Below are 25,084 nucleotides of genomic sequence, written 5' to 3' on the forward strand. Positions count from 1 at the left end.
ATGCCTGATGATTCAGATGGTTTGTTTAGATTTCACTTTTTATCTTTAGGGAGATTATTCGAAGAAAAGCTGTTCTGGCATTGTACAAATTCCATCTCATTGCTCCTAATCAAGTACAGCATATCCACATTAAGTTTCGGAAAGCACTTTGTGATAGAGATGTTGGGGTCATGGCTGCTTCTTTGCACATATACCTTAGGATGATTAAGGTAAGTTGGGAATTTCACCGGTACTGAGCAGTTACCATTAGAAAAATATAATTATGAAATTAAGAGAAAACTAAGAGTTTTTTGGTAAAATAATTAACAGTTCAAGTTTTTATTATTGGCATAATTTTTGCCAGTTGTTGATAGCATGAATTGTAGGCACATTACAGAACTAGTCTTTTTTTTTTTTTAAATGCCTCAAGTTTTTCATGTTACTAAAAAAGCACAGAAAAATGGTGGCTATGGAAGGAGAATGAAATTTTCAGATTTGTGGTTTTTCAAGCAGACTCTCTTTTATACAACTTCAGCTTACAGAAATAAGGGGAGCTGGTGAGGGTGATGCAAGGTATAGACTACAGTGTTAATTCCATACATTGATACTGTGTCAAATGAGGGAGGCTTGAATGGTATGGTAAAATTTTCTAAATCGTGATATGGGTTTGTACTAATTCAGCTCTAGTGTATTGCCTATAACCCTTTGTATCCAAAAGAATCTATTTGTGAGAGATTTCATGAGTACCTCCTGACAAAATGGAATATACTGTTGAATTGAGTTGAAAATTATAGAACTAAAGGTTGTTTTCATATTTATGTAAGTTTGTTCCAAAATAGCATGGTATAAATAAATATTTGGTATTACATCTGTTTTTTCCTCTAACACTTACTAAACTTTGAAAGAGCTATTATTTCCCTTCCAAAAATTTGTCCTTGGTAATAATAAAAATTATAATGAAGAATGTAATGTTCATTTTGAGGAATGTGTATTTAATTTTCCCAGTCCAAGAGATTAGTCAGATAATCAAGGTACACTGATTCAGAAACACAAACATGTTTAAATACTGTAGGGTTAATTAATTTTTAGTAGGCTGAGTCACTGATTCTGGGGGGTTTGAATGTTTGAGTAGTCTTGCCTATATGCCCTGTGCTCTTCTATGCGGAGCACATTGAGCTCATTTACATAAAGTCTTTCTTACAAATTTCAGAGATCGCAAACAGGCCCTGATTTTCATCACCAGGAGAGATATTACTGCCCCTTTACTCTCTGCCAGTTCTTTTCACTTTTTTATTTAATTACTGGTATTGGCTATTAAAGGTTCTATATTAGATGTAATTATAAGAACTTTTGAAATGTCTTTAGATTGTGTGGGGGACAGGTAGGAAGTGGTGAAAGCTTTTTGAGGGATGATTCAGTTTTGGATTGGGTAGGCAGAGGAGTTTCATCATGGAAGATAATTAAACAGATTATTGTTTCATTACATGTGTGAGTATGAACATTACAGGAAACATCTATGTTAGCATGTATTAAATTAGATTTATATGACATTTTATCCAGGTCTATTTTGTATTTGATAAGACATTATTACTAATGGTAAGTTTTTGTTTTGTTTTGTTTTTGAATGTAGGAAAATTCCTCTGGATATAAAGACTTGACTGGAAGTTTTGTTACAATTTTGAAGCAAGTAGTTGGAGGAAAGCTCCCAGTAGATTTCAACTACCACAGTGTGCCAGCACCATGGCTACAAATTCAGCTCTTGAGAATATTAGGACTTCTAGGGAAAGATGACCAAAGGTAAATGATTCTAAGTAAATTTGATAGTGTTAGGTTTTAGTAAGCTAGAGGTTTCATGATAAGCCTGATTGCCCCAATGCTTAATTGGCTTAATAGTGATAGATAAATCATTGTAAGAAGTATATAAATACAGGTTGCTGGGGTAATCCTGGCTGTTTATCTAAATTCTGCTTATAGTGAAAGGGTCTGAAGCTCCATATTTTTGATCCTTTCTTAATGATTCTAGTTTAGGGGCTTGGAAATTTTTTCTGTAATGGGCCAGATAATAAGTATTTTAGACTTTATGAGCTGTATGTTGTCTGTTGCAACCATTCAACTCTGCTGTTGTATAGCTCAAAAGCAGCTGTAGGCAGTATGTATATGAATGAGCACAGCTATGTTCTAATAAATACTTTCTATGGATGTTAAAACTTGAATTTCATATCATCTTTGAATGTGATGAAATATTCTTTTGGTTTCTTTTCCAACCATTTAAACATGTAAAAACCATTCTTAATCTGAAGCCATACAGAAACATATCCAGTCAGATTAGGCCTGTGGACTAATTTGCTGACTCTTGCTCTGGTTGGATGTGAGCACTCTAACCTTCTTAATTCATTTGCTAGAATTAACTCTTTGAGCCAGTCATTTATATTAAGCTTTTTATAGGTGTCTGTTCAATTTTGTTTATTTTTTGTAACTTTTTATTTTGCTGTAGTTTTTCAATTTTATAGAAAAATTCCAAGGATAGTACAAGGAGCTCCCTTATACCTTTTATATGGATTCATCAATTATTTGCATTTGCTCTGTCTTTATGTCCATGTTTTCACATTTATTGTTTTTGTTTTAAAATTTTTTTCTGAACTGTTTGAGAGCAAATCCAACTAGATTTGAGTTACCTTGAGAACAAGGACCATGGCTTGAGTCTTTGATGTATTTCTGTCTTAAGAAAACATTTGCTCATCAGTTTTCTGACTTTATGAGATATAGTTGTTTTTTAGGCAGTAGGGTACGTTTATATTCTGATTCTTTAGCCTACCTACAAAGGGATTGTCCTGCAGGCTGTTGCTCCTCCTATTGCCTCGTCAGCATCATGTCAGCTCGGTCTGCCCATGAGCTCCTGATGAGCACTAATTGGTCTGTATCATTCTTGGTATTGCTGTGTCACTTTTTTCTGTGTCTATCAGTCTCAACCCCTAGGCTGATTGAAAGCTAGGGTGAAACCTGGAAGTGATAGAGTAACACACATTAAAAATCTTTGTCCTAATTGTATTTTGTTTTATATAACCCAGCCTATCCTGTTGTGGAACTATAGTTGGAGTTCACTGGAATTCTGTTTTAAAATTACGGATTTCATACTATGCATCCAGACCTCACTGGTCTAAAAAGATCTAACATAATACATTGTCACAAAGTAACTTTGGAGACATTTAGTGTATTTACTAAATTCATTAACTCATCATCTTCTGCTTTCCTTCATGGATGAATTTGGGGAGCACATACAAAGATGAGTAAGAGAGTGCTTACCTTCAAAGAGTAGAGTTAAATAGAAATTGGGCTCAGTGAAATGAATAGAGAGAAACTCCTTTAATAATGTGAGACAATGTTTTCTCCTTTGTTGTCCCAACTGCAATAAGATTTTACATCAACATAAATCTTATATTTCTTAAGACAAGATTATCTCAATGTAACAAAGTAAAAATGTTATTTTATAACAGAATTCTAATATATTTAATTGAAATAATTAATTTACTAGAAGTATTTTCTTATATTTGTGTTTTTTTTGCATCTTTTGCTGGAATTTTTTGTGTGTATTATAGTATTGTTTCTTAGGTTAACATCTAGCTTGATCATGTCTGCAAATGTTTCCACATTTAATGTGGTTAATTACGACTTTTATGTCAGACATTAGCTTTTAAATTGAGAAACCAGACTGTAATCTAGGTGGAGTATTACCAAATTTTGGGTGGGTGGGAGGTTGTAATGTCTACTGTATAATTATTACCTATGAAAGAAATGCTTGCACAGTAAAATGAGGGATTTCAGAATATGCTTCTGGATTCTCACTAGATATTTGTACTTCAGTCAAGATAGAAGAAAAGTACATGTACTTCAAACTTAATATTATAGCTGTATCTTTGGAAAAAAGTTTCCTGAAAAAAATGTAATATGCATGATAATGTAATCTGGGTAGCTCTAGATTATTTTTATCTTTTTGTTTGTTTTATGGTAGTTTCTCTGCAAGACTCTTTTGGACAGTAGTTTTTTTTCTATTAATGCTTTTTGAATTTGTAAAACATACAGAAATACCAGCTGAGAAACTGTAGTTTTCACACTGGCATCTTGGAGAGGACGTCTAGGCTTGGGGCCAGAGTTCTAGTGCTCTATAAAGTACTGTATTTTCTTACAGTATCTACCTCAGTCTAGTTACTGTAACTGTAATCAATGACCATAAAGATATAGGAATGGTACAAATCTGTTAATTCTACAAAATGTAACTTCTTTGTATTTATCATAAATGAAAGTTAAAATTTTTTTCTGAAGAACTTAGTGCTGCTTAAAGAAGAACTAGTATTTGAGCTAGACTATTTTAAAAGCTGTATGGTTAAAATACACATAATATACTGTCTGGAATAAATTGAATGTGTGAGGCATTACTGTAGTAACTTGAAACAGGTAGAGATATTTTATTACCTAGAAAATTTAAAAAGGTAGTATGTTTAACAAAACAAAACCTGATTTATAAAGTAGGTACAGATTGAGGAAAGAATTGGTTGACATGTTTATCTCTTCATTGTTTAGTCAGTATTGATAAAGCAGGAAGTTAAACTCATGAAAAAGAGCAAATTCAGTCTTTAAGAAGTGAAATGCCCATAACTTCATAAAATGAATTTCTTTCACTTCTTTTCTGTAGATCCTCAGTTATAAAGATACAGAAGTTTGAAAAACTTTGTTTTATTGGGTTATAATACTATAATTCTACTGCAAATAAAATATCTTTTAAACAGGACAAGTGAATTAATGTATGATGTTCTTGATGAATCCTTACGAAGAGCTGAGTTAAATCACAATGTCACATATGGTAGGTAACGCATATAAATACTACTCTAATGACTAATGGTGTTTTTAATATTATAGCTAAATTTGTGTTAGAATACTATAAATTCTGATATAATTTTATTGTTAATTTTAAGGTGGTTCTCTGGTTATTTTTCAATGGATGCATTGAATAACTAATAAAAATAACTTGAAATTATGTCACTGTTTTAAATGTTGACCTACATTCATTATTTTAATTGTCTCTGTTTTAAAAGATGTTCTCTTTTAAGAGAAATTATCTCTTTATTGAAGATGTTCATCAAGCATCTAACTGACTGTGAAGTTAACCCAGTAGATCAATTCCATCTTTAAGAGGATAGTCCTTAAGTCAGTCTGTCAGTTAGTAATCAAATATTCCTTAAATTATTATGTTATTTGTCAGGCCTCATGCAAGATGCTTGGAGTACAGCTATGAATAAAACAGTATTATCATTGATCTCACAGATTAGATTGATGGAAAAGGACAGGTGTCATCAGTGTTAGAAAGGAAAGCTATTGGGTGATGTGGGAGAATGTAGCAGTTAGTCTTAGCTGAAGAGAACAGAGAAGGTTTTTCTGAAAAAAACTGATGTTTAAGAAGACAACTGAAGGATGAGTAAGATATAGATAAGGATATATAGGACATGTGAGATAATAATGTAGTATTTTGTGAAGAGAATAGCTATGTATGTTACGTATAATTTAAAAAAGTAATTCAGTGTTAGGAGACAAGAGTAAGTTGGAGGAAGAAGGTGAAGAACTGAGAAGAGTAACCAAAAAACTTCCAATTTTAATAGCCTCAGAGAGGAACTCTTCTTTTTTATTTTTTATTTTGGTATCATTAATCTACAATTACATGAGGAACATTATGTTTACTAGGCTCCGCCCATCACCAAGTTCCCCCCACATTCCCTATTGCAGTCATTGTCCATCAGCATAGTAAGATACTGTAGAATCACTACTGTCTTCTCTGTGTTGTACAGCCCTCCCTGTGCCCCCCGCTCACATTATACATGCTAATCATAATGCCCCCTTTCTTTTTTCCCCGCCTTCCCACCCATCCTCCCCAGTCCTTTTCCATTTGGTAACTGTTAGTCCATTCTTGGGTTCTGTGGGTCTTCTGGTGTTTTGCTCCTTCAGTTTTTTCTTTGTTCTTATACTCCACAGATGAGTAAAATTATTTGGTACTTGTCTTCCTCCGCCTGGCTTATTTCACTGAACATACCCTCTAGCTCCATCCATGTTGTTGCAAATGGTAGGATTTGTTTTCTTCTTATGGCTGAATAATATTCCATTGTGTATATGTACCTCATCTTCTTTATCCATTCATCTACTGATGGACACTTAGGTTGCTTCCATTTCTTGGCTATTATAAATAGTGCTGCGATAAACATAGGGGTGCATATGTCTTTTTCAAATGGCTCCTGTATTCTTAGGGTAAATTCCTAGGAGTGGAATTCCTGGGTCAAATGGTATTTCTATTTTGAGCTTTTTGAGGAACCTCCATTCTGCTTTCCACAATGGTTAAACTAATTTACATTCCCACCAGCAGTGTAGGAGGGTTCCCGTTTCTCCACAACCTCGCCAACATTTGTTGTTGTTTGTCTTTTGGATGGTGGCCATCATAACTGGTGTGAGGTGATATCTCATTGTGGTTTTAATTTGCATTTCTCTGATGACTAGTGATGTGGAGCATCTTTTCATGTGTCTTTTGGCCATCTGAATTTCTTCTTTGGAGAACTGTCTGTTGAGCTCCTCTGCCCATTTTTTAATTGGATTATTTGCTTTTTGTTTGTTGAGGTGTGTGAGCTCTTTATATATTTTGGATGTCAACCCTTTATTGGATCTGTCATTTATGAATAGATTCTCCCATACTGTAGGATGTCTTTTTGTTCTATTGATGGTGTCCTTTGCGAACTCTTTTTTTGATCAATCTGAGAAGCTCAGTGAAGAAAGTGGGATATTTGGAGATATTTAGAAGGTAGAAGTAAAACAGTTGACATATTCATGCTTTGGAGAAGAGCAGTAGAAGAGGTATTGAGAGATATAACTTAAATGAAAAGTAATTTCTTAATCTGGTAAAATACCATAAAGTAGGGGATGAAGAGCATCAATTGTGCTTCCAGACAGTGGTAAACTGTGGATCTTTAAGAACAGTGACTGTAGAAGTGGAAGGTAGACTAGAGGGCAGAAATTAAACTAGTTTAGCTGTAAGAAAAGTGCTTAACAGATATACAGTAGGCATAAGGAGAAAGGATTGTGTTCAAAGAACTAGTACAGGAAAAATAATACACATGGTAATGAATTGGGATAGTAAATTTTGAAGGATGGCATTACATTTTGCATGTATAAATGATAATTAAGGCAATAAAAGTGGTTTATTCATTTGTTCATCCAGTATTTACTGAATGTCTACAAAATAAAAACTTGATTTGTAAACTAGGTACAAATTGAGGCAAAAGTTGATTGACTTATGCATTCCTCTATGCTAAGTATGGGGGATTAAAGGAAGAATAAGGTAGACACAGTCCCCGCTCTTATCAGTATAATGAACAGTTGATATTATGTAGGACCCTGCTGTGTAAAGAGAAGAATAAGGGGCCAGAGATAAGGATAGCCCTTATTGAGGCAGGTGGTTTGGCTGGGAGCTGTCAGAAGATCCAGAGAAGTTATCAGTCTTTGCAGACAGCTAAAGTAAGTTAAAAAATTTTGCTTGAGATAGAACCAGTGTTTAGGATAAAGGTTTGAAAGGCTCTTACAGAATTCTAGTTAAGATCAGTTAAGAATCTGCTTTCCCTTTTTTTTGTAGAATTTTTTTTTGTAATTGACATTTCAACCTTAATTAAAAAAATTTTTTTGAATAGGTAGTATATGCTCATGGTTCAAAATTCAAAATGTACAAAAATGTAGACAGTGTACAATAAGTGTCCTTTTGACCCTTATTACCCACCACCCCAGTCCCCTTTTTTGGAGATAACCACTGTTACCTGTTCCTTTTGATGTGGAGAATACTGTATACCTGAGGAAATATTTTTTAATGTTTTCCACTAGGATGTTCTTACTAAGATTGCTGGAACCAGCACCAATAATTTGTTTCTTTGTAGGCTGTCAGTCCATTGTGTTACCCTGCCACAGACACCTTGCAGTTTCTTTTCTGTTGTTTTATTTCCTTTATTCATCTTTACATTATTATCCTTTTTTCCCTGTATTTGTATAGATTCATAACTTATGTTGATTTTATCAATGGTAGAGTGTTCTCTGGTAACCCAGTATAAATATTTTATTGCTTAAGAATGTGAATTTTAAATTACAAAGTTCATAAGGGCAGGGGTTGTGTCTATCCCAGTATTTGGTACTGGGTTAATCAGTAAGTTATATGTTTTAATTGCATTAAAAAGAGGAGGTTATTTTACTTTTATCAGTTATCTGATTGGGTTTCAGTCAATACTAAACCACATTTTTATGGAAGTCCCATCATTATAACTTACCTTAGTGTCATATTAAGATATAAATCACATCAAAGACATTTATTGAGTATCTACTTTGTGCCAGGCATTGTATAAAATGGTACAGAGAATATGAAGAAATGTAAGCTGTAATCTTTCTTTTCAAGGAATTTACAATGTAATGAAAGAGATAACTTATTTGTGAAAACGTTACACGAGTAAGGCAGAATGCAAAAGGATGGTTTAGGGAATCAATATTATAGGGGTCCAGAGGCGGTTCAGATCACTGTGGGCCTGAGCGCACACGTAAGGGCACACAATAGGACCCTGAAAGGTAGGTAGGTTTCAGATAGCCAGAAAGGTTGTCCAAGGGTGCTAGGCAGAGGGAACGTGAGGGTGCAGAAGTGGGGATAAGATCAGTTTCAGTAAACACTGACTGACCAGGCTGAATAGATGACTCAGCAGAAGAGTGGAAAAGCCACACTGCAGAGCCCTCTCATGGCAGCCACATGAGTTTGGACTTTATAAATACAGGGGTAAAGAAGATCTTTGGGCAGGGTACTGATAGATGAGAATGGCATTTTAAGTGAACTATTAAGTAAATTGGGAGAATTATATGAAAGGGACAGAACCATCAGAAGCAGCTAGAAATACTTTTTTCCCTGTTTTTTTCCCCCGCTCAGTGCACCTAAATATCCTGGGTATTATATGTCAAATAAACATAAAACTGAAAGGTAGAACAACAAAGGCAGACTGGTTAGGGGTCTTGGGATACAAGGAGCTGCACCATGGGGAGTACCCTGGGTTTCTTTTTGCCTCATACTCCCCAGGCTGAGCCCTGGAGAGCCAACAACCTGCAAATGCCAACAGGCACAGACAAAAACACCCCAAGAAAAATCTGCTCTCTAGCCAAAGGGCCAGGAAGAAAAGGGTAAGCTAGCAAATAGAAAACTCTTAGACAATAGCTCTTCTATTCCAGCCAAGCCCCACAGAAAATGAACTATGGCACCCATGGCAGCAAAAGCTAAGTGGAGAGCCAAGATTTCTACCCTTAGCAGGTGTAGCAAGGTGCCCAACTCTCTCACTGGCATGGTGGCAGAGAAGCCAAGAGGGGGCATCAGAATTTTGTCCCTGCCAGGTGTTAAGGCCCGCCCACCCCTACTTACATTGTCAGTGGAGATGACATGAGTAGCCTGGATTTCACATTATGCATGAGAAGGGAGTTAATGGGGTATCACTTCCCTCTTCACTGGGGTGCTGTTAGAGGAAGCCTAGTGGAGAGTTGGGGCTTTCACCAGTGGTCAGGGACACTGAGGTCACCTCCTCGGTGTCAGTGGAGGCCGCACAGGGAGCAGTAACAAGGTGCCCTTCCCTCTCTCAGGTAAGTGGTATCAGCAAATACTCCCAACCCCCACCCAGGAGGAACCAGGATTGTCTCCCCATCCAAGTGTCAAAGGAGGCAGAATGGAGAACTTATGCTTCTACCCCGTAGAACTCCCATCTCCCTGCCAGAGTGGTGTCAATAGAGATATATTTATTTAAAACAAAAAATAGAGTCTAGTCCAGAAAATAAAGTATCAATAGAACTTCTTCAAATTTTGTGCATGATCCAACCCACAATATCTGTGGTAAAGCCACAGTGTCACAATTAGAACATTATTAATTTTAATTTGGTACTTTCTACTGGATGATATTTTGGTTAGGATCTGGGCTGCCCTGGAAGAGTAAACAGAGCTCTACATTGTGTTTTTACATTTAGAAATCCTCAGAAGCACTTTATTTTGGCCATTGAGCAAGGAGGCAGCAGAGTGGCTGCTTTTTCATTTATGGACTTATACCCAGGTTTTTGTGGAGTTAGAGAATAAAGGAACTTACAGCGCTAGTGGGAAAAATTTAAAACCCATTAAGTTCATTTTCCACTAATTTATGTATAAGTTTACTCTAAGTATAATTTTTGAATTATTTATTTTATCTATACTGGCTTTCCAGAAATCTTATGAGCATGTAAATATAAAAGTAGGTTTTAGATGAATAATGAGATTTCATTGTAAAACAGTTTGTTAGCAGGAGAGTTCTGTATGGCAGGAATCCATAAAGGAAAATATGTCAGAGTAGAAATGCAACATCATCATTTTAAATTTTACTTAGGACTGTCCCATTAGTTCAGGGTTTGGCAAACTTTCTAAAAAGGGGGCAGATAGTAAATATTTTAGGCTTTGTAGTTACATAGGTTTCTGTCAAATAGCCTTTTTTGGTTTGTTTTGCTTTTTTAAAACCTTTAAAAAATGTAATTGTACACTTGAAACTAATACATGTCAATTAAAAAAATCTAAAAACCATTCTTAGTTCACAGGCTTATAAAAATAGGCCGAGGGCTGGATTTAGTGGTGGTTTGCCTACTCTTGCTTTAGTTGATTATTAACCAAAGATCTCTCTGTTTAGTTCATGAAGTCATAAAGTCAACCTTTCTCGCAACATGGAATAAAGACATTTTTACAGCACAGCATATGACTATACAGAGTACCTTTTTTGTAGGTTCATTACTTTACTTTGTAGGTTTTCCTTTAAAGTCAGTTCCCTTCTTAAAGAGAAATTTCTATTTCTGATTTCTCTCTCTCCTTCTACAGAAAGGGTTTATATAAAGCTTTTTGCACAAAATTTATGTATGCATCAGTTGGTAGGCAACTTAAGCAGTGTAAAACATAGCTGGTTGAATATTCAAGATCTATCTTGAAGTGTCTGACTCTTAATGTTTTAAGCTTTTGGAAATAGAAAAGGAGTTACGGTATTAAGGACACTTGATATGCTTCAATTTGTAGAAGAACAGTTTTTAAATCTGATTTTCTGCTGATTTTCAATCTGCTGATTTTTTCTCATACTGTGATTCCCTAGGATCTGCAGGACTTAATGGTACCTTGATGATTGTTTACCATGGCAAAGCTCCAGCTTCTTGCTCACACTCTTTAAAAGAGTTTGAAAAATATTTCAGTAACCACTTTGGTCATCTGTCGTAGTTATCAAATCTTTGACAATATTAGAAAGTAAAATTTGAACACTAGATTATGCTACGTTCTTTGAGGTTAATTTTAAAGAAGTGACTTTAAGATTTTTGAGTAGTGGCTCTACTTTGAAATAAATGCTAGAGTATCCTAAAATGATTATATTGAAATAAACCACATTGAAATAAATGATATACATGGTTTCCGTGTATAAGTGATGGAAAATGCCTGAAAATAAATTATGGTAAAGCATTCAAGGGGTGTTGGAAATATCTATTTATCGGAACAATAAATACAGCTGACCCTTGAGCAGTGCAGAAATTAGGGGTGCCAACCTCTCATGCATTCGAAAATCTATATAACTTTGACTCCTCAAAAACTTTTACTAATAGCCTGGAAGCTTTTAGTTGAGTGGAGGCTTTACTGATAATATAAACAGTTGATTAACACATATTTTTTATACTGTATTCTTACAGTAAGCTAAAGAGAAAAGAAAATAATCTGTTTTATAGTACTGTACTGTATTTATCAATACCATAAATTTACATCATCTGTTAGAAGATGAATTGTCTGTCAGTACCTAATGTCAGTATTTTCTTTCATGATACAAAACACTGTAGATGGTATATGCACTAGTGCTAGACATCAAAAAGTGAAAAGATAATGTGAAAAATACATCTTTAATTACATGTATGATTCATGCATCAATAGTGATTTATGCATCAATAATGAAAAGGCAGCAATATGATAGCTTTATGGTAGCCTAGAATAATCCATACAATTGCTTCACAGTAGCCTAGCCTGTACACTAATGAATTGTTATACAATTTTTATGGCATACAGTATTAAAGTCATATTTATAATACAGTATTGGAAACATAGTTACTTAAAAAAAAACAACACTTACCTGATAAGCAGTTTCTCCAATTAGGACAGAGGCATACTGAGTGGTAATATAATTCTTTGAAAGCAAAGTTACTAAGTAGGAAGAAAATGAACACAGTGTTAATGTTATATTAAATATCACTCAATTTATGTCTGTGTAGGGATAGGCCATCCACTGCCATCAAGGCTCATATGTGATGTTCTCCACAATGATGGTGGTGACACAAAATTCATATACAGTTCTTGCTATATATTAGATTTTCACACACATATATAACATAAATTTATTAAGTGTATAGCATGATCATTATTTACTATTCATTAAGTGGAAGTGAGTCATCATAAAGGTCTTCATCCTTGTCGTCCTCATGTTGAATAGCCTGAGGAGGAGAAAGAAGAGGGGTTGGTTTTCCTATCTGGTGGCAGAGGCAGAAGGGGAGGAGGAGGTAGCAGGAGAGGCGGGCCATTTGATGTAACTTTACAGAAACAAATTGTATTTTCTGACTTGAATGCTTTTTCATTTCTCTAAAAAGGTTTCTATATGGTACCAGTTTTTCTTCCTCCATTTGCTTTAGTTTCAGTGCCTATACCATAGAAGAATCCAGTCCAAAAATAAATAAAATGTCTTGAATAATTGAAACCCTTTTGCCATATTGTCTGTCAGTTTGTTTTCTGGTGCTCCTTCTATATAATCTTCCTCATTGTCTAGCACTGGTTTGGAAGCACTCATCTCCATCAAGTTGTCATCTGTTAATTCCTCTGCTGTGGTGTCTGCTCTTGAATTTCACTAGGATCCATATCTTGAAACCCTTCACTCCCCACCTTTTTTTTTTTTTTTTTCCATATCTACAACCTTTTTCATGATTTCCTGGACTGGCTCTGTCATAAATCCTGGGAAGTCATGTACAACATCTGGGCACATTTTCTCCAGCAGGAATTTATTGTTTTGGGCTTGATGACTTTCACAGCTTTTTCTATAGAATGATGGCATGTTCAAAGGTGTAATCTTTACAGACTTTAATGATGTTCCCTCTGTTGGTATTCTCCTCCATAGCATTGACAGTCCTTTCCATAGAGTATCTATCGTGTATAATGAGCCTTAAAGGTTCTAATGACCCCCTGGTCTAGAGACTGAATTAGAGATGTATTGGGAGCAAGTGAACTACTTTACCACCTATGGTGTTGAACTCATTGATTTCTGGGTGCCCTGGGGTATTGTCCAATATCAAAGGAACTTGAAAAAGCAGTCCCTCAGTTGTAAGATACTTCTGACTTCAAGGACAGTGCATTGATGGAATCAGTCCAGGAAAAGGGTTCTCGTCCAGGCCTTTTTGTTGTGCAGCAAAAGACAGATCTGGTGTTTATCTCTTCCCTTCCAGGCTTGGGGGTTAGCAGCTTTATAAATACGGGCAGTCCTGATTGTAAACCTGACTGTATTTACACAGAACAGTGGAGTTAGCCTATCCCTTCCTGCTTTAAATTCTGGAGCTCACTTCTCTTTCTTACTAATGAATGTCCTTTGTGGCATTTTTTTCCCCCCGAGAATAGGGTACTTTCATCTGCATTATCAACCTGTTCAGGCAGTTATCCTTCTCAGTGATTTTCTTAATGGCATCTGGGAACTTGTCTGGTGCCTCTTGGTTACAGAAACTTTATCCTGTTGTCTTGACATTTTGAAAGCTAAACTTCTGTCTAAAATTATAAACCATCCTTTGCTGGTATTGAAGTCTCCAGTTTAGCTTCTTTGCCTTAAGTTGTCATTTAATTACTTCACTTTTTCTCGAATCATATTAGATTCTGTAGGTATGTGTTTCTTACAGTAATGCCGTATCACATAAAAGCTGCATTTTCAATATGAGATAAGGTATTTCGTAAAAAGTGTAATGTTGCATCTGCTGGTGGAGCTGCAGCAACAGCTTCATGAATTTCCTTTTCTATTTTTACAATGGTACTTATGTTGGATTCACTTATCTTGAAATGGTGGGCAACCACAGCTGCAGACCTCAATCTATGGTACATAGTTATATAGTTATCATTTAATACTGCATCTTTAGGTTGGTTTATGTTTCTCTTAACTGAGAATGGTGCTGTGTACAGTCTGTGTTTGTGTAAGATTGGATAACTTTTAACTTTTTATAATAGATGTGTCTATTTATGGTAGTAAATGATAAAGTAGGCAAGTATCAACATAGGTCTTATGCATCCATGACATACCTAGCTTTTTCTTAATTTTTTCGATATTTATGGGCTACATGGTTTGTCTGTGAATTTTTTTCAAATTCTTAACCAATCTCCAAAAAATTTTCCGATGTATTTATTGAAAATATATCCACCTGTAAGTGGACCCACGCAGTTTAAACCTGTGTTGTTCAAGGGTCAGCTGTGTATTACTTATATTTCCCTTAGAATGTGAGCTTCTTGAGGGCAGGAGTTTTTGTCTCTCTTGTTCACTGTTGTATCTATACTAGAAAATGCCTGGCACAAAGGAGGTGTTCAGTAAATAACTGAACTGTGTGAATGAATGTGTCATTCTTACCTACTAACATATATAATTTTCTTTAAATTGTATTGTGATAACATAATCCTAGTAATTATGTAAGCCTGAAACAGTAAAGTTCATGTCTTTGAAATATTTTCATAAATAAGAATTTTAATTAAAACTGACCTTCCAGTAGTTTGTTTTTTTTTATTAGTTCTACCCAGATTTGTTCTTTTATTATGCCTTAACATGATTCCTGACATTTTATATTTTCTTTGTCTAGCTATTCTGTTTGAATGTGTACATACAGTCTATTCTATTTATCCTAAATCAGAATTACTTGAGAAGGCTGCCAAGTGCATTGGAAAATTTGTTCTCTCACCTAAAATAAATCTCAAATATTTAGGTAAGATGATTGGTTCTTTAGAACAAGAGACCTTTTGAAATTTGCTGGGTATTTCTTTCAAGTTACTTTTATAATCTTTACTTCTAGGACTGAAGGCTCTTACCTATGTTATCCAACAGGATCCCACTTTGGCTCTTCAACACCAGATGACAATAATTGAATGCTTAGACCATCCTGATCCCATTATTAAAAGAGAGGTAAACTGGTACTTTTAATAGTGTACATGAGGTGTTACAAATTTTAAACATTTTGTTGGTATCATGGAGAGAAAATGGTGGGCAGTATGTATGTGGGTGTGTGTACACACACATGTATTTTATCTTTTGAGTGCATTTTATTCTCTCTACTAAGCTTTAAGGAACTCATCTAAAAAGTACTTGTGTCAGCATCCATAGGAATGGTTTTAAATCATGAGTTGGAGGAGTTAGGTTTAATTATCTGTATGTATTCATCAGTATCTTTTTGGTCCAAGAACTGTACCGATAGGAGACCTGAATTTTATTCCCAGGTCCTCCTATTAGTATAATTTTAAAATGTAAATTTCGATCAGTATTTTTTCATTGTTCTTGTTAACATCTCTAAAATGGGCTAATGCAGTCACTATTAAATATGTAGAAATATTGAAAGAATTAGTAAAGATATCCCTAAAATAATTTGAGCTTCTTGGACGTAAAGGTGTTTAGTTCATTTAATTTTTGCAACTTTTTCCTTCTGTTAAATTGCTTCAGTGTCAACATAATATTTCTTTTCATTCTTATATAGAGAAATCACTCCTATTACCATCATTTAAAATGGCATATGGGACCCAGTTAAGAAGAGTGGATAGTTTTATTTCTGATTTTAAAAGTAATAAAGATACAAAGAATCTAGTAAACATCTAAATTACTTAAAGGCAGTTTATTGAAAGAACACTGTATTGTATTAAACTATTATAATTTTTAAAAGATAATACATTTTGAATTTTGAAAGGTACTTTTTGAACCATTTTTGAGAAGTTGCCATCTGCATATATATATATATATATATATATATATATATATAAACATATATATATTTGCAGTCATCCTTTTGATCTTCTGAAAATTGTCACTTGCCTTGAATCATCTGGGAAGTTTGCAGTTTTCTCTGTGTAAGTATAGTAGAAAAAGTGAGAAGGTGTCAAGGGACAATAACAATAATTACACAGCACTTGCACTTGGAACAGATACAGAACATGCATTTTCTTTGTGTGGTTGACTACTAAATTGAACAGAGTTGACTAAGTACAGTTTTCTTATTGGTGTATTTAATTATTGGACTTCATTTAAAAATGAGATCTGTTTGATCCATTACCTGTGTTGAGAAAAGTGATTTGAATTCTTTAGGGAAGGTACTGAGTATCGGTGGTGCCCCAGGAAGGCACTATAGTACTGTCTTCTCAATACCACAGTCACTTCTGACCTCTTTCAGTAATTATATGACAAGAACTTTGGTCTTTAGGTATGGAGAAACCTGTTTCTTGGGGATGGACTCCCCTTTTACCTGTTTGATTACCTTTCTTTAATACGGAGAGAAAGAAGGCAAGAGGGGGCTAAGAGAAAAGACCTCTAGTCATGGAATTCCTAATCCCATACCCCATTCAGTCCTGGAAATGCATAAGTTCATGGTCTTAGAGTAGGAAATAAATGTGGTGTAGATTATTTACAAAAATATAACGTACAATTTAGGGTCTAAGGGAGCATGTCTGAAGCAGCTTCATATACTGAAAGCTATTGATGGGGGGACCTTTGTATTTACCGATTTTAAATAGAGTTAAGAATGAACTGAAACAGCTCAAAATCTGTTTTCTTTCTACTTGAAGTATGACTAAGGATTGAAAAATTAGAAAGAGCAGTAAAGATAGTTTGAACAAGTTTGACAAGTAGGATATGTGGAAATTCTCTTGCAGCTAATCTTGTTGATCCTAAAACACCAGTAAATGATACTTTCTTAAGTTTTACCCTTTGTCTCATATTGATCTCTGGGAATAATGATACTTTTAGAACCTTAATGTAGGGTCTTAGAAAGCCAGCCAAATGGGAGCTTACTTTGATGTTTTCATCTTACTTGAGGTGGCAAGAATCATATTCCTCAGCACTGAGAAATATATAAAATGATTCTTTCATTATATATGAGGTTCTGAACGTAGGCTGTGCTAGGCATTGAAGCACTTGAGCCACCAACCTTTGTCCTTCCTTTTGGGGCTATTTGCTCATCTGACAAACACACCTAAGTGTTGTTTTCTGTTTGGATAGTGTGGAAAATACAGTTTGTTATATGTGGATGTATGTGTGTATACACAGGCATAAGTCATAGCTTTAAGAAGCTGTTATATTTTTAGATAATAGATTATAAACCATTTAACTTTTTAGTCTTTACATGGCCTGTTATGTAGGAATGTCAGATCATAATTGTTTATATTAATTGAAGGCTGTTAGACTTTGGAATTGATCATCATTCTTTTTTTTTTATTATTTATTAAGGTATCATTGATATATAATCTTTTGAAGGTTTCACATGAGCAACATTGTGGTTACTACATTCACCCATATTATCAAGTCCCCCACACAAACCCCATTGCAGTCACTGTCCATCAGCGTAGTAAAAGATCATCATTAATTTTTTGACAATAATTTTGCTTTTCTTAAGTTTTATTTCAGTTAAAATGTACATTTCTCCAGCGCCTATTAACTGACTGTCCAGTGGATCTATGTAAATGTGGGAGAATTAACTATGTTATAAACCTATATGTTGCTGTAGTTACTGGTGTTATCATGTATAGTTTTATAATACCATTTCAATTTCTCTTTCTTAAATAGACCCTGGAACTTCTTTACAGAATTACAAATGCACAGAATATAACAGTGATTGTCCAGAAAATGCTCGAATATTTACATCAGAGCAGAGAGGAGTATATTATCGTGAATTTGGTTGGCAAAATAGCTGAGCTGGCTGAGAAATATCCTTTGTTTGGACCATGAGTCTGAGAATACCTTTAGTTACATGGTAACTTTAAAATGGTTGGTATAGACATGTCACTGCAAGTTGAGTCCAGAGACCCAGCTATAACTTCCATTCCTGATATTCAAGTCGCTCTCATTGTGAAAAACCAAAATCTGTGTAGAGATACTTAACGGATGGCTTTTTTCTTGGTTCTTTTCATTCTGTTGGTCAATATTATAAGCAGGAGACTATAGGAGCCTCTGCTTGATTCCTTTCAGATCTTGGCTGTCCTTGACTTTCTTTTCTGAGTAAGTTCTTGTTGGTTTGTTCCAGGGGTGGAGAGGGATCAGGATGCTAAAATTTATCCTTTGCATTATTGTTTATATTGAAAATTGTCACAATAAAGTAGGTGAAGATTCTATTCACATGTTACTTTCCTTCACATTTATTTTTCACAAGTCGGGGGACCTTTACAGATCACAAGGGAATCCCATTCTTTTTAAGATGTCTGTTGTTTAAATCTAAGAAAGAGTGAGTGAATAATGTTAATCAAATTATCTTAGAAATTGCTTAAATGTAGTTGCATCCTACCAGTGCTATAGCTCTAACCAGCAGAATAATAGAATTTTAGATCTGAAAATGAATAGTGGAAAACAGGTTAATTTGTTTAAGCAGGCACACCACAACATTTAGCCTCTCAGATATATATTTTTTTCCATGACTGATTTGTCTGTAGTTAGCTGGAACATTTCTTTCAGTTATTTCACGTTTTTTGGGTGGCTGTTATGTGCAAGGCATCATGCTAGATAAAGCAACATGAACTCAGTTTATTAAGTTTATTAAATAAGCTTTTACTGAATACCTGTTTTATATAAAGTGAGTATGGAACATTTATTGGCAGAAGTTAAAGGTAAAAATGCTGAACTAGGATGAATTGTTATTTTCTAAAAGGTTGATACAGAAAAGATAATTTTAATCAATGGTATTTAGAACTGTAATTGTTCTTAACACTGTGGACACATATGCTCCTGATAATGCATGGTTTATTCAGACAATGAATGCTGTGTTTTCTGTGGGAGGAGATGTAATGCATCCTGATATTCCCAATAACTTCCTAAGACTACTAGCAGAAGGTTAGTGAATTATTGCATTCTGTAAGGATTTTAAAATTAAATGTTTTTATTACAGAGTCCTTAGAGAATTTAATGAAAATTAAAACGATGTATCAATTTGTTTGTAGGTTTTGATGATGAAACTGAAGATCAACAATTAAGGCTTTATGCAGTTCAGTCTTATCTCACTTTACTAGATGTGGAAAATGTGTTCTATCCACAGAGATTTCTTCAAGTTATGAGTTGGGTGAGCAAATTACATTAGATCATGTATGTTTATGACATTATTTTTTATAAAATCAAATGCTAACAATGTATTTCCTTTGAAATCATTCTGCTCTGCTCAGCTGGCTCCTTCAGCTGTCAGTTTTCCTTCCCACTGTCTACCTTCAGTCACTTAGCTATCTACAAATCTTCATTCTTCCTGCCATCTCACTTGTCTAGTCTTTTAAATGTGGGTATTTGTTTAAATATCTGTATCTGCGATACATTTGTTGTGTTTTCTGTGTCAACCTGTATTTGAATGTGAATGCTCATGTATCTGTGTTGTATTAGTTTTCTATTGCTGCATAATAACTTACCACAAACTCAGTGCTTTAAATAACACAAATGTATTACCTCACAGTTTTTGTGGGTCAGGAGTCTAGGCATGACTTAGCTGGGTTCTCTGCTTAGGGTTTCTCAGCGTTGCAGTCAAAGTGTTGGCTGGGCTGCCATCTCATTGAAGCTGGACTCCTGAAGGATCCACATTCAAGCTCACGTGTGGTTGTAGGCAGAAATAAGTTTCTTGCAACTATAGGACTCAGGGTTTGAGGATCAGACTCAACTGCAGGCCACGTTTAGCTCCTAGAGCTGCCCTCAGTTTCTTGCCGTGTGGGCCTCCCACCATAGCCGCCTGCTTCATCAGAGTCAGCAAAGGAGACCATCTCTGCAGATGAAGGGTGCAACTTTATGAAATACAGTCACATGTAATCACATATTTTCATCACCTTTGTGTATTCTTTCTGTGCATGTAAGTGAGTGTTTCTTTATGGAGTATAGCTGCTGGGTCTGTAGGATATGCACATTTTAATGTTTTAGAGTTTTGCCACATAGCATGTTAACTGAAGTTTTACCTAGACTTTTATTTAAGATTTTTGTGTTCGTATCTATATGGAGAGTTGAAAGACTAGTATAACAAATACCTCTGCACTTCTCATTTAGATTCCCAGTTAATATTTTTAACCACCTTGCTTTACTATATCTACATCTCTATCTATATCTAGGTCTGCCTGTGTACATACAGCCTGTTTTCCTGAACCATTTAAAATTTAGTTGCAGACATGAAACTTCACCGATAAAAAGTTTAATATGAATCTCCTAAGAGTGACATTGTTCTAGATAACCATAAAACCGTTATTACACCTAAGAAATGTAACATTAATTCATTAATACCACCTAATACACAATCCATAGTTAGGTTTATCCAGTTCTCCAAAAAATGTCTCTTTTGGCTGTTATTCTATTCCTCTCAGTCCCAAATCCAGTCGGGGTTCACAAATTGCATTTAGTTAATGTCCTTTTAGCCCCTTTTATTTTATGATTATAAAATTTCTTGTTGTTTTCATGACTTTCATTTTTTTTTGGATGAATACTATTGACTTATAGAATGTCCACTGTTCTGAATTTGTTTGATTATTTCTGGGTCAGTTAAACATTTTTAGCAAGACTATGTTGGCAGTATTGTGTACTTCCCACCTCATCATCAGGTTGCATGTAATGACAGTTCCTCTGATTACTGATGATTGTACGTTTTTTTACTTGGTTAAGATGGTGACCATCAGATCTCTCCATTGTTAAAGAAAGGTAGCCTTTCTCCTTAGTAATTTATAACTGATCTGTGAGGTGATTCTGTGAGGTGTGTGATCATCTTTTCCTCAACTGTCAAAGCAATGTAAGTTTTAGCATTGATATAATCCTTGCCTAAGTGGGTTATTATATTTGGTGGCCATTCGTTTTTTTCCCTCCATAAACATGAATATATGAATATATGTCACTGCATATATTTAGAGTGTTTTTATTTCTACAGCATACAAATTATGAACATGTTTTCTAGATTTATAATTACATGTTTCATTTTTCTGTAGAGTGGTAGTAAATATATTTTAAATTTTGGTTTCCACATATTTGTTGCAAGTATATACAGATGCAGTAGATTTTTATATTTTGGACTTAACACTCTGCAATCTTGCTGAATTCATTTTTAAACTATGATTTTTTTTGTAGATTTCTTAAGATGTTTTTAAGCATTTATGCATCTCTATTCATGAGGGATATTGGTCTGTAGTTTTCATTTTTTTCTAGTCTGTTTGGCTTTGGTATCAAGGTAATACTGGCTCCATAAATGAGTTGGAAGTGTTCTTTCCTCTTTTTTTCTGGGAAAACTGTGTAGAAGAGTGTTGTTTAGTTTTTAAGTGTTTGGAAAATTTCCTGTTATCTTTCCTGTTACTGAATTCTAGTTTGATTCCATTGTTTTCAGAGAAAATACCCTATGATTTCAGTTCTATTAAATTTGTTGAGGTTTGTTTTATGGCCTAAGATATGGTCTGTTTTTTTATATGTTCAATGGGTGCTTGAAGAGAATAGGTACACTGCTATTGCTGGGTGGTGTGTTGTGTAAATGTTGATTAAGTTCTTTTAGTGATATTGTTGAGAAAGGGGTGTTGAAATCTCTAAGTATGTGGTCTTCACTGACACTGTGGAGGGGTGGCCTCATTATTGCTGAGCAGTGGGGAAGGTGCTGACTCTCCACTAGGTTTCTCCTGACACGAGTCCAACAGAGAGGGGCAGGGACGGCTCTTTAATACGTGGGTGGAGGTGAAGTTCACACTTCCTGTGTAGTCTTCACGGACACTGCCGAGTAGTGAGCCTCTCTTCAGCTTGGTGGGGGTGAAAGTCCTGGCTTCCCACTCAGACTTTACCATCACCAACTACCCTTTTGGGGCTATTGGGGTGCCTCTTAAAGCCTGGTAGTGGTGGAAGTCTTGGCTCCCTACTAGCCTTTTGCTGGTGTGGGTGAGTCTGCAGTTTTTTCTGGTATGGAGCTTGACAGGATTGCAAGGGTTATTGTCTAAATATTTTCTGTCTTCTTGGATCTTTGGCTAGAGGGAGGGCTTTTCTTGGGGCGTTTTTGTCTGTGCTCATTGATATTTCCAAGTTGCTGACTCTCTAGTACCCGGTGTCGGGTGTACGAGGCAACAGACACATACTGTATTATTCCTTCAGTCTCCAGGTCCTTAGTGACCTTCCTTTTTTCCTCCACTTCTCAGAGTTTTTAAATGTATGTTTTATATATAACATCACATTTCTAAGTGTACATAGTGGGGAGAATAGGGGTAAAAAGCATCTACGCTGTTTTCCCAGGCAGTAAGTCCATTGGTTTTTGATTTGGGATTAGGTTATCTGCTCTTCTGGAGCTATCTTCCACCTTTTATTGAACCATTCAAAAATTATCTTACTATTTAAAGAATATCTTAATCTCATTACCCTTAATCTTTAATTTATTTATGAAATATCTTAATATCTTACTATATAAATTATCTTACTATTTAGTCCTATTTCTTTTTTTTCCTCCTCTTGTTGCTAGCTCTGAATCTTCCCTTGCCTATCACTTCACCTTCCTTTTTTTTTTCTTGTTGGTACCAATATTACACCAAAGACATGAAAAGACTTCTTAAATACTACTTAGGAAAGATATCACACTTCATTAATTATCAGTTTATTAAGAATTCTTAGACCAATAGCATTATATATCACCTGAATAAGCTAGATGTTAGAAAAAGGATGTGTAACATCAGTGTTCCTCCAAGTCTCTTTTGTGGGTCATCTACATCAGAATCAGCTGATGCTTTTTCAAAATGTGTATTGTAGATCCCACCACAGCCATACTAAATCAGAATATCTGGAGGTAGGGCCCAGAAATCTGTATTTTTATGTAATAGACCCCCTTTGACTGCTACGCATACTGGCATGTGAGAACCACTTGTTTAACTGCTTACTGGAAAATAGTAACAATGTGACAGTGCTTGTAAAACTAACACAAAACCTGTAAGTTTAGAAGAGAGCTAACTTGTAAAGGTATGCTGCTTTATTGTTAGTGATATAGATGTGGAAAACATTTTTATATTGAGTTCCAATTCTTGGTATAATTTTGAACCTAAAATGTACAATTATATCTTTGTCTCATAATCATAGAATATGTTTAATCTAGATTAAATGCACTGTAGCTGTAGGCACTTTGTTTAGATTTCCAAGTATAGTTTACTGTATAAGTTGATATTTGTATATAAATATATCTTTGTTTTAATCATAGGTGTTAGGGGAGTATTCCTACCTCTTAGATAAGGAAACACCAGAGGAAGTTATAATTAAGCTCTACAAGTTACTTATGAATGACTCCATTTCTTCAGAAACCAAAGCCTGGTTAATTGCTGCTGTGACCAAGTTGACACCCCAAGCACACTCTTCTAACATAGTTGAGAGGTTAATCCAGGAATTTACTGTATCTTTGGATACTTGTATAAGACAGCATGCATTTGAATTAAAACATTTGCATGAGAATGTGGAACTCATGAGGAGCTTGCTTCCAGTTGATAAGAGTTGTGAAGACTTGGTGGTAAGACATTTGCGTTCTGTCTTTTTAAAAACTGCACTGTCTTCAAGCAGAATAATTCTTGCATTTGTGATATAGCTGTAATATATCTAAATAGAGTTTCTGTAGCATGTAAGATGAAAGTTGGAGTTTTTCACACAGTAGTATGAGAGAGAATTTGAGAGCTTTTGTTCAGTAGTAATCCTGAATAGTCAGGAATAGAAGTGTTGTCTCTTCTGGAGAACTGCAGTGAACGGATTTATTTTCTGTGGCAATCTCTTAATATATAATAATTCAAGAATGTTTAATTTTTTGTCTCTTTTGAACTTCTTTGTCATATTTTATTATTCTATTTGAGAATATAAAAAAAAATTCTGCAGTTTATTTTGTTCCTCTACTATCTAAATGCTTTACTATTTGGAATCTGATCACTTGTCTTTCCTTCTCCCACCTACTTTCAGCCACCACTCCTTTTAACCCCAAATTCTCAGCTACTGTTCACCCTCTAAATTCATACCAATCTTTTCCTCAGATTGGTGTAAATCAGAAAACTTCCAAAAGGAAGCCAGATTTGTTCAAATTTGTATGTGTTATAGATGTACAGTTAAGAAAGAGGAGAGGGTGGGTAGTTTTCCCACTAATTCTGACTAAAATTTTCATGGCTTGTATTTATTTTGAAACTTTGTTCATTCTTTTAAGACCTCAGAGTCACAGGCCTTGCTTTAACATTTGTAGGCATTTTAGAGATGTTTATTGAAATGATGAATAAACTTGCTATACATAGTATTAAACTAGAAAGTAACTATACTTCTCCTTTGCCCCAGTAGATTATGATGATGACAAAACTTCATCTCTTAAGAATCTTATTAAAACTAACTCTTTCCAAATGCAGAGTGTGACATGGCACTTAAATGTTTGAGAATTACCTGCTGTTCTAAATTATCTGAGCTGTTTGCGTACACTTAGCTAAATCAGGAGAAGCAAATCTATAGTTTCTAAGGTCATTACTGCTATATCCTCTTGTGTATATCTCACTTTTCCTTTTCCCCACATTTTTTCTTTACTTCTTCTCCCTTTACTCTTTCTTCATCTCTTATTTCTTTTCTTTTAATGACTCTGTGCCTTTCTATTCTTGCTGAAATTAATTAATTTTCCATAGATTTGTGAAAAACATTTAGATAGAAGGCGATAGGATAGTTCAATCAGAGTCACTGTTGGAGGCTGCATAAGATGTCCACATCTTATCCCTGGAACCTGTGCATATGTTACCTTATATGGTAAAAGGAACTTTATAGGTGTTGTTAAGTTAGGGATTTTGCAATAGGGAGATTAT

General features: G+C 34.9%; 1 protein-coding gene across 5 annotated transcripts in view; it reads left to right on the forward strand.

Moving 5' to 3' along the window:
- The window catches only part of AP4E1 (adaptor related protein complex 4 subunit epsilon 1), a 65,973-nt gene that overhangs the window by 12,383 nt on the left and 28,506 nt on the right, over nt 1–25,084 (forward strand). For 4 of the 5 annotated variants that reach the window (XM_073211846.1, XM_073211847.1, XM_073211849.1 and 1 more), the window contains exons 6-14: nt 50–209; nt 1,610–1,776; nt 4,764–4,837; nt 14,926–15,048; nt 15,136–15,245; nt 17,886–18,025; nt 19,030–19,142; nt 19,250–19,368; nt 23,473–23,775. In XM_073211846.1, the coding sequence (XP_073067947.1) occupies nt 50–209; nt 1,610–1,776; nt 4,764–4,837; nt 14,926–15,048; nt 15,136–15,245; nt 17,886–18,025; nt 19,030–19,142; nt 19,250–19,368; nt 23,473–23,775 (1,309 nt within the window). The remainder of the gene's footprint in view (nt 1–49; nt 210–1,609; nt 1,777–4,763; nt 4,838–14,925; nt 15,049–15,135; nt 15,246–17,885; nt 18,026–19,029; nt 19,143–19,249; nt 19,369–23,472; nt 23,776–25,084) is intronic. The other variant, XM_073211848.1, reaches the window with a different exon arrangement.

Source organism: Manis javanica, chromosome 8 (genome assembly GCF_040802235.1).
Source record: "Manis javanica isolate MJ-LG chromosome 8, MJ_LKY, whole genome shotgun sequence".
NCBI lineage: Eukaryota > Metazoa > Chordata > Mammalia > Pholidota > Manidae > Manis > Manis javanica.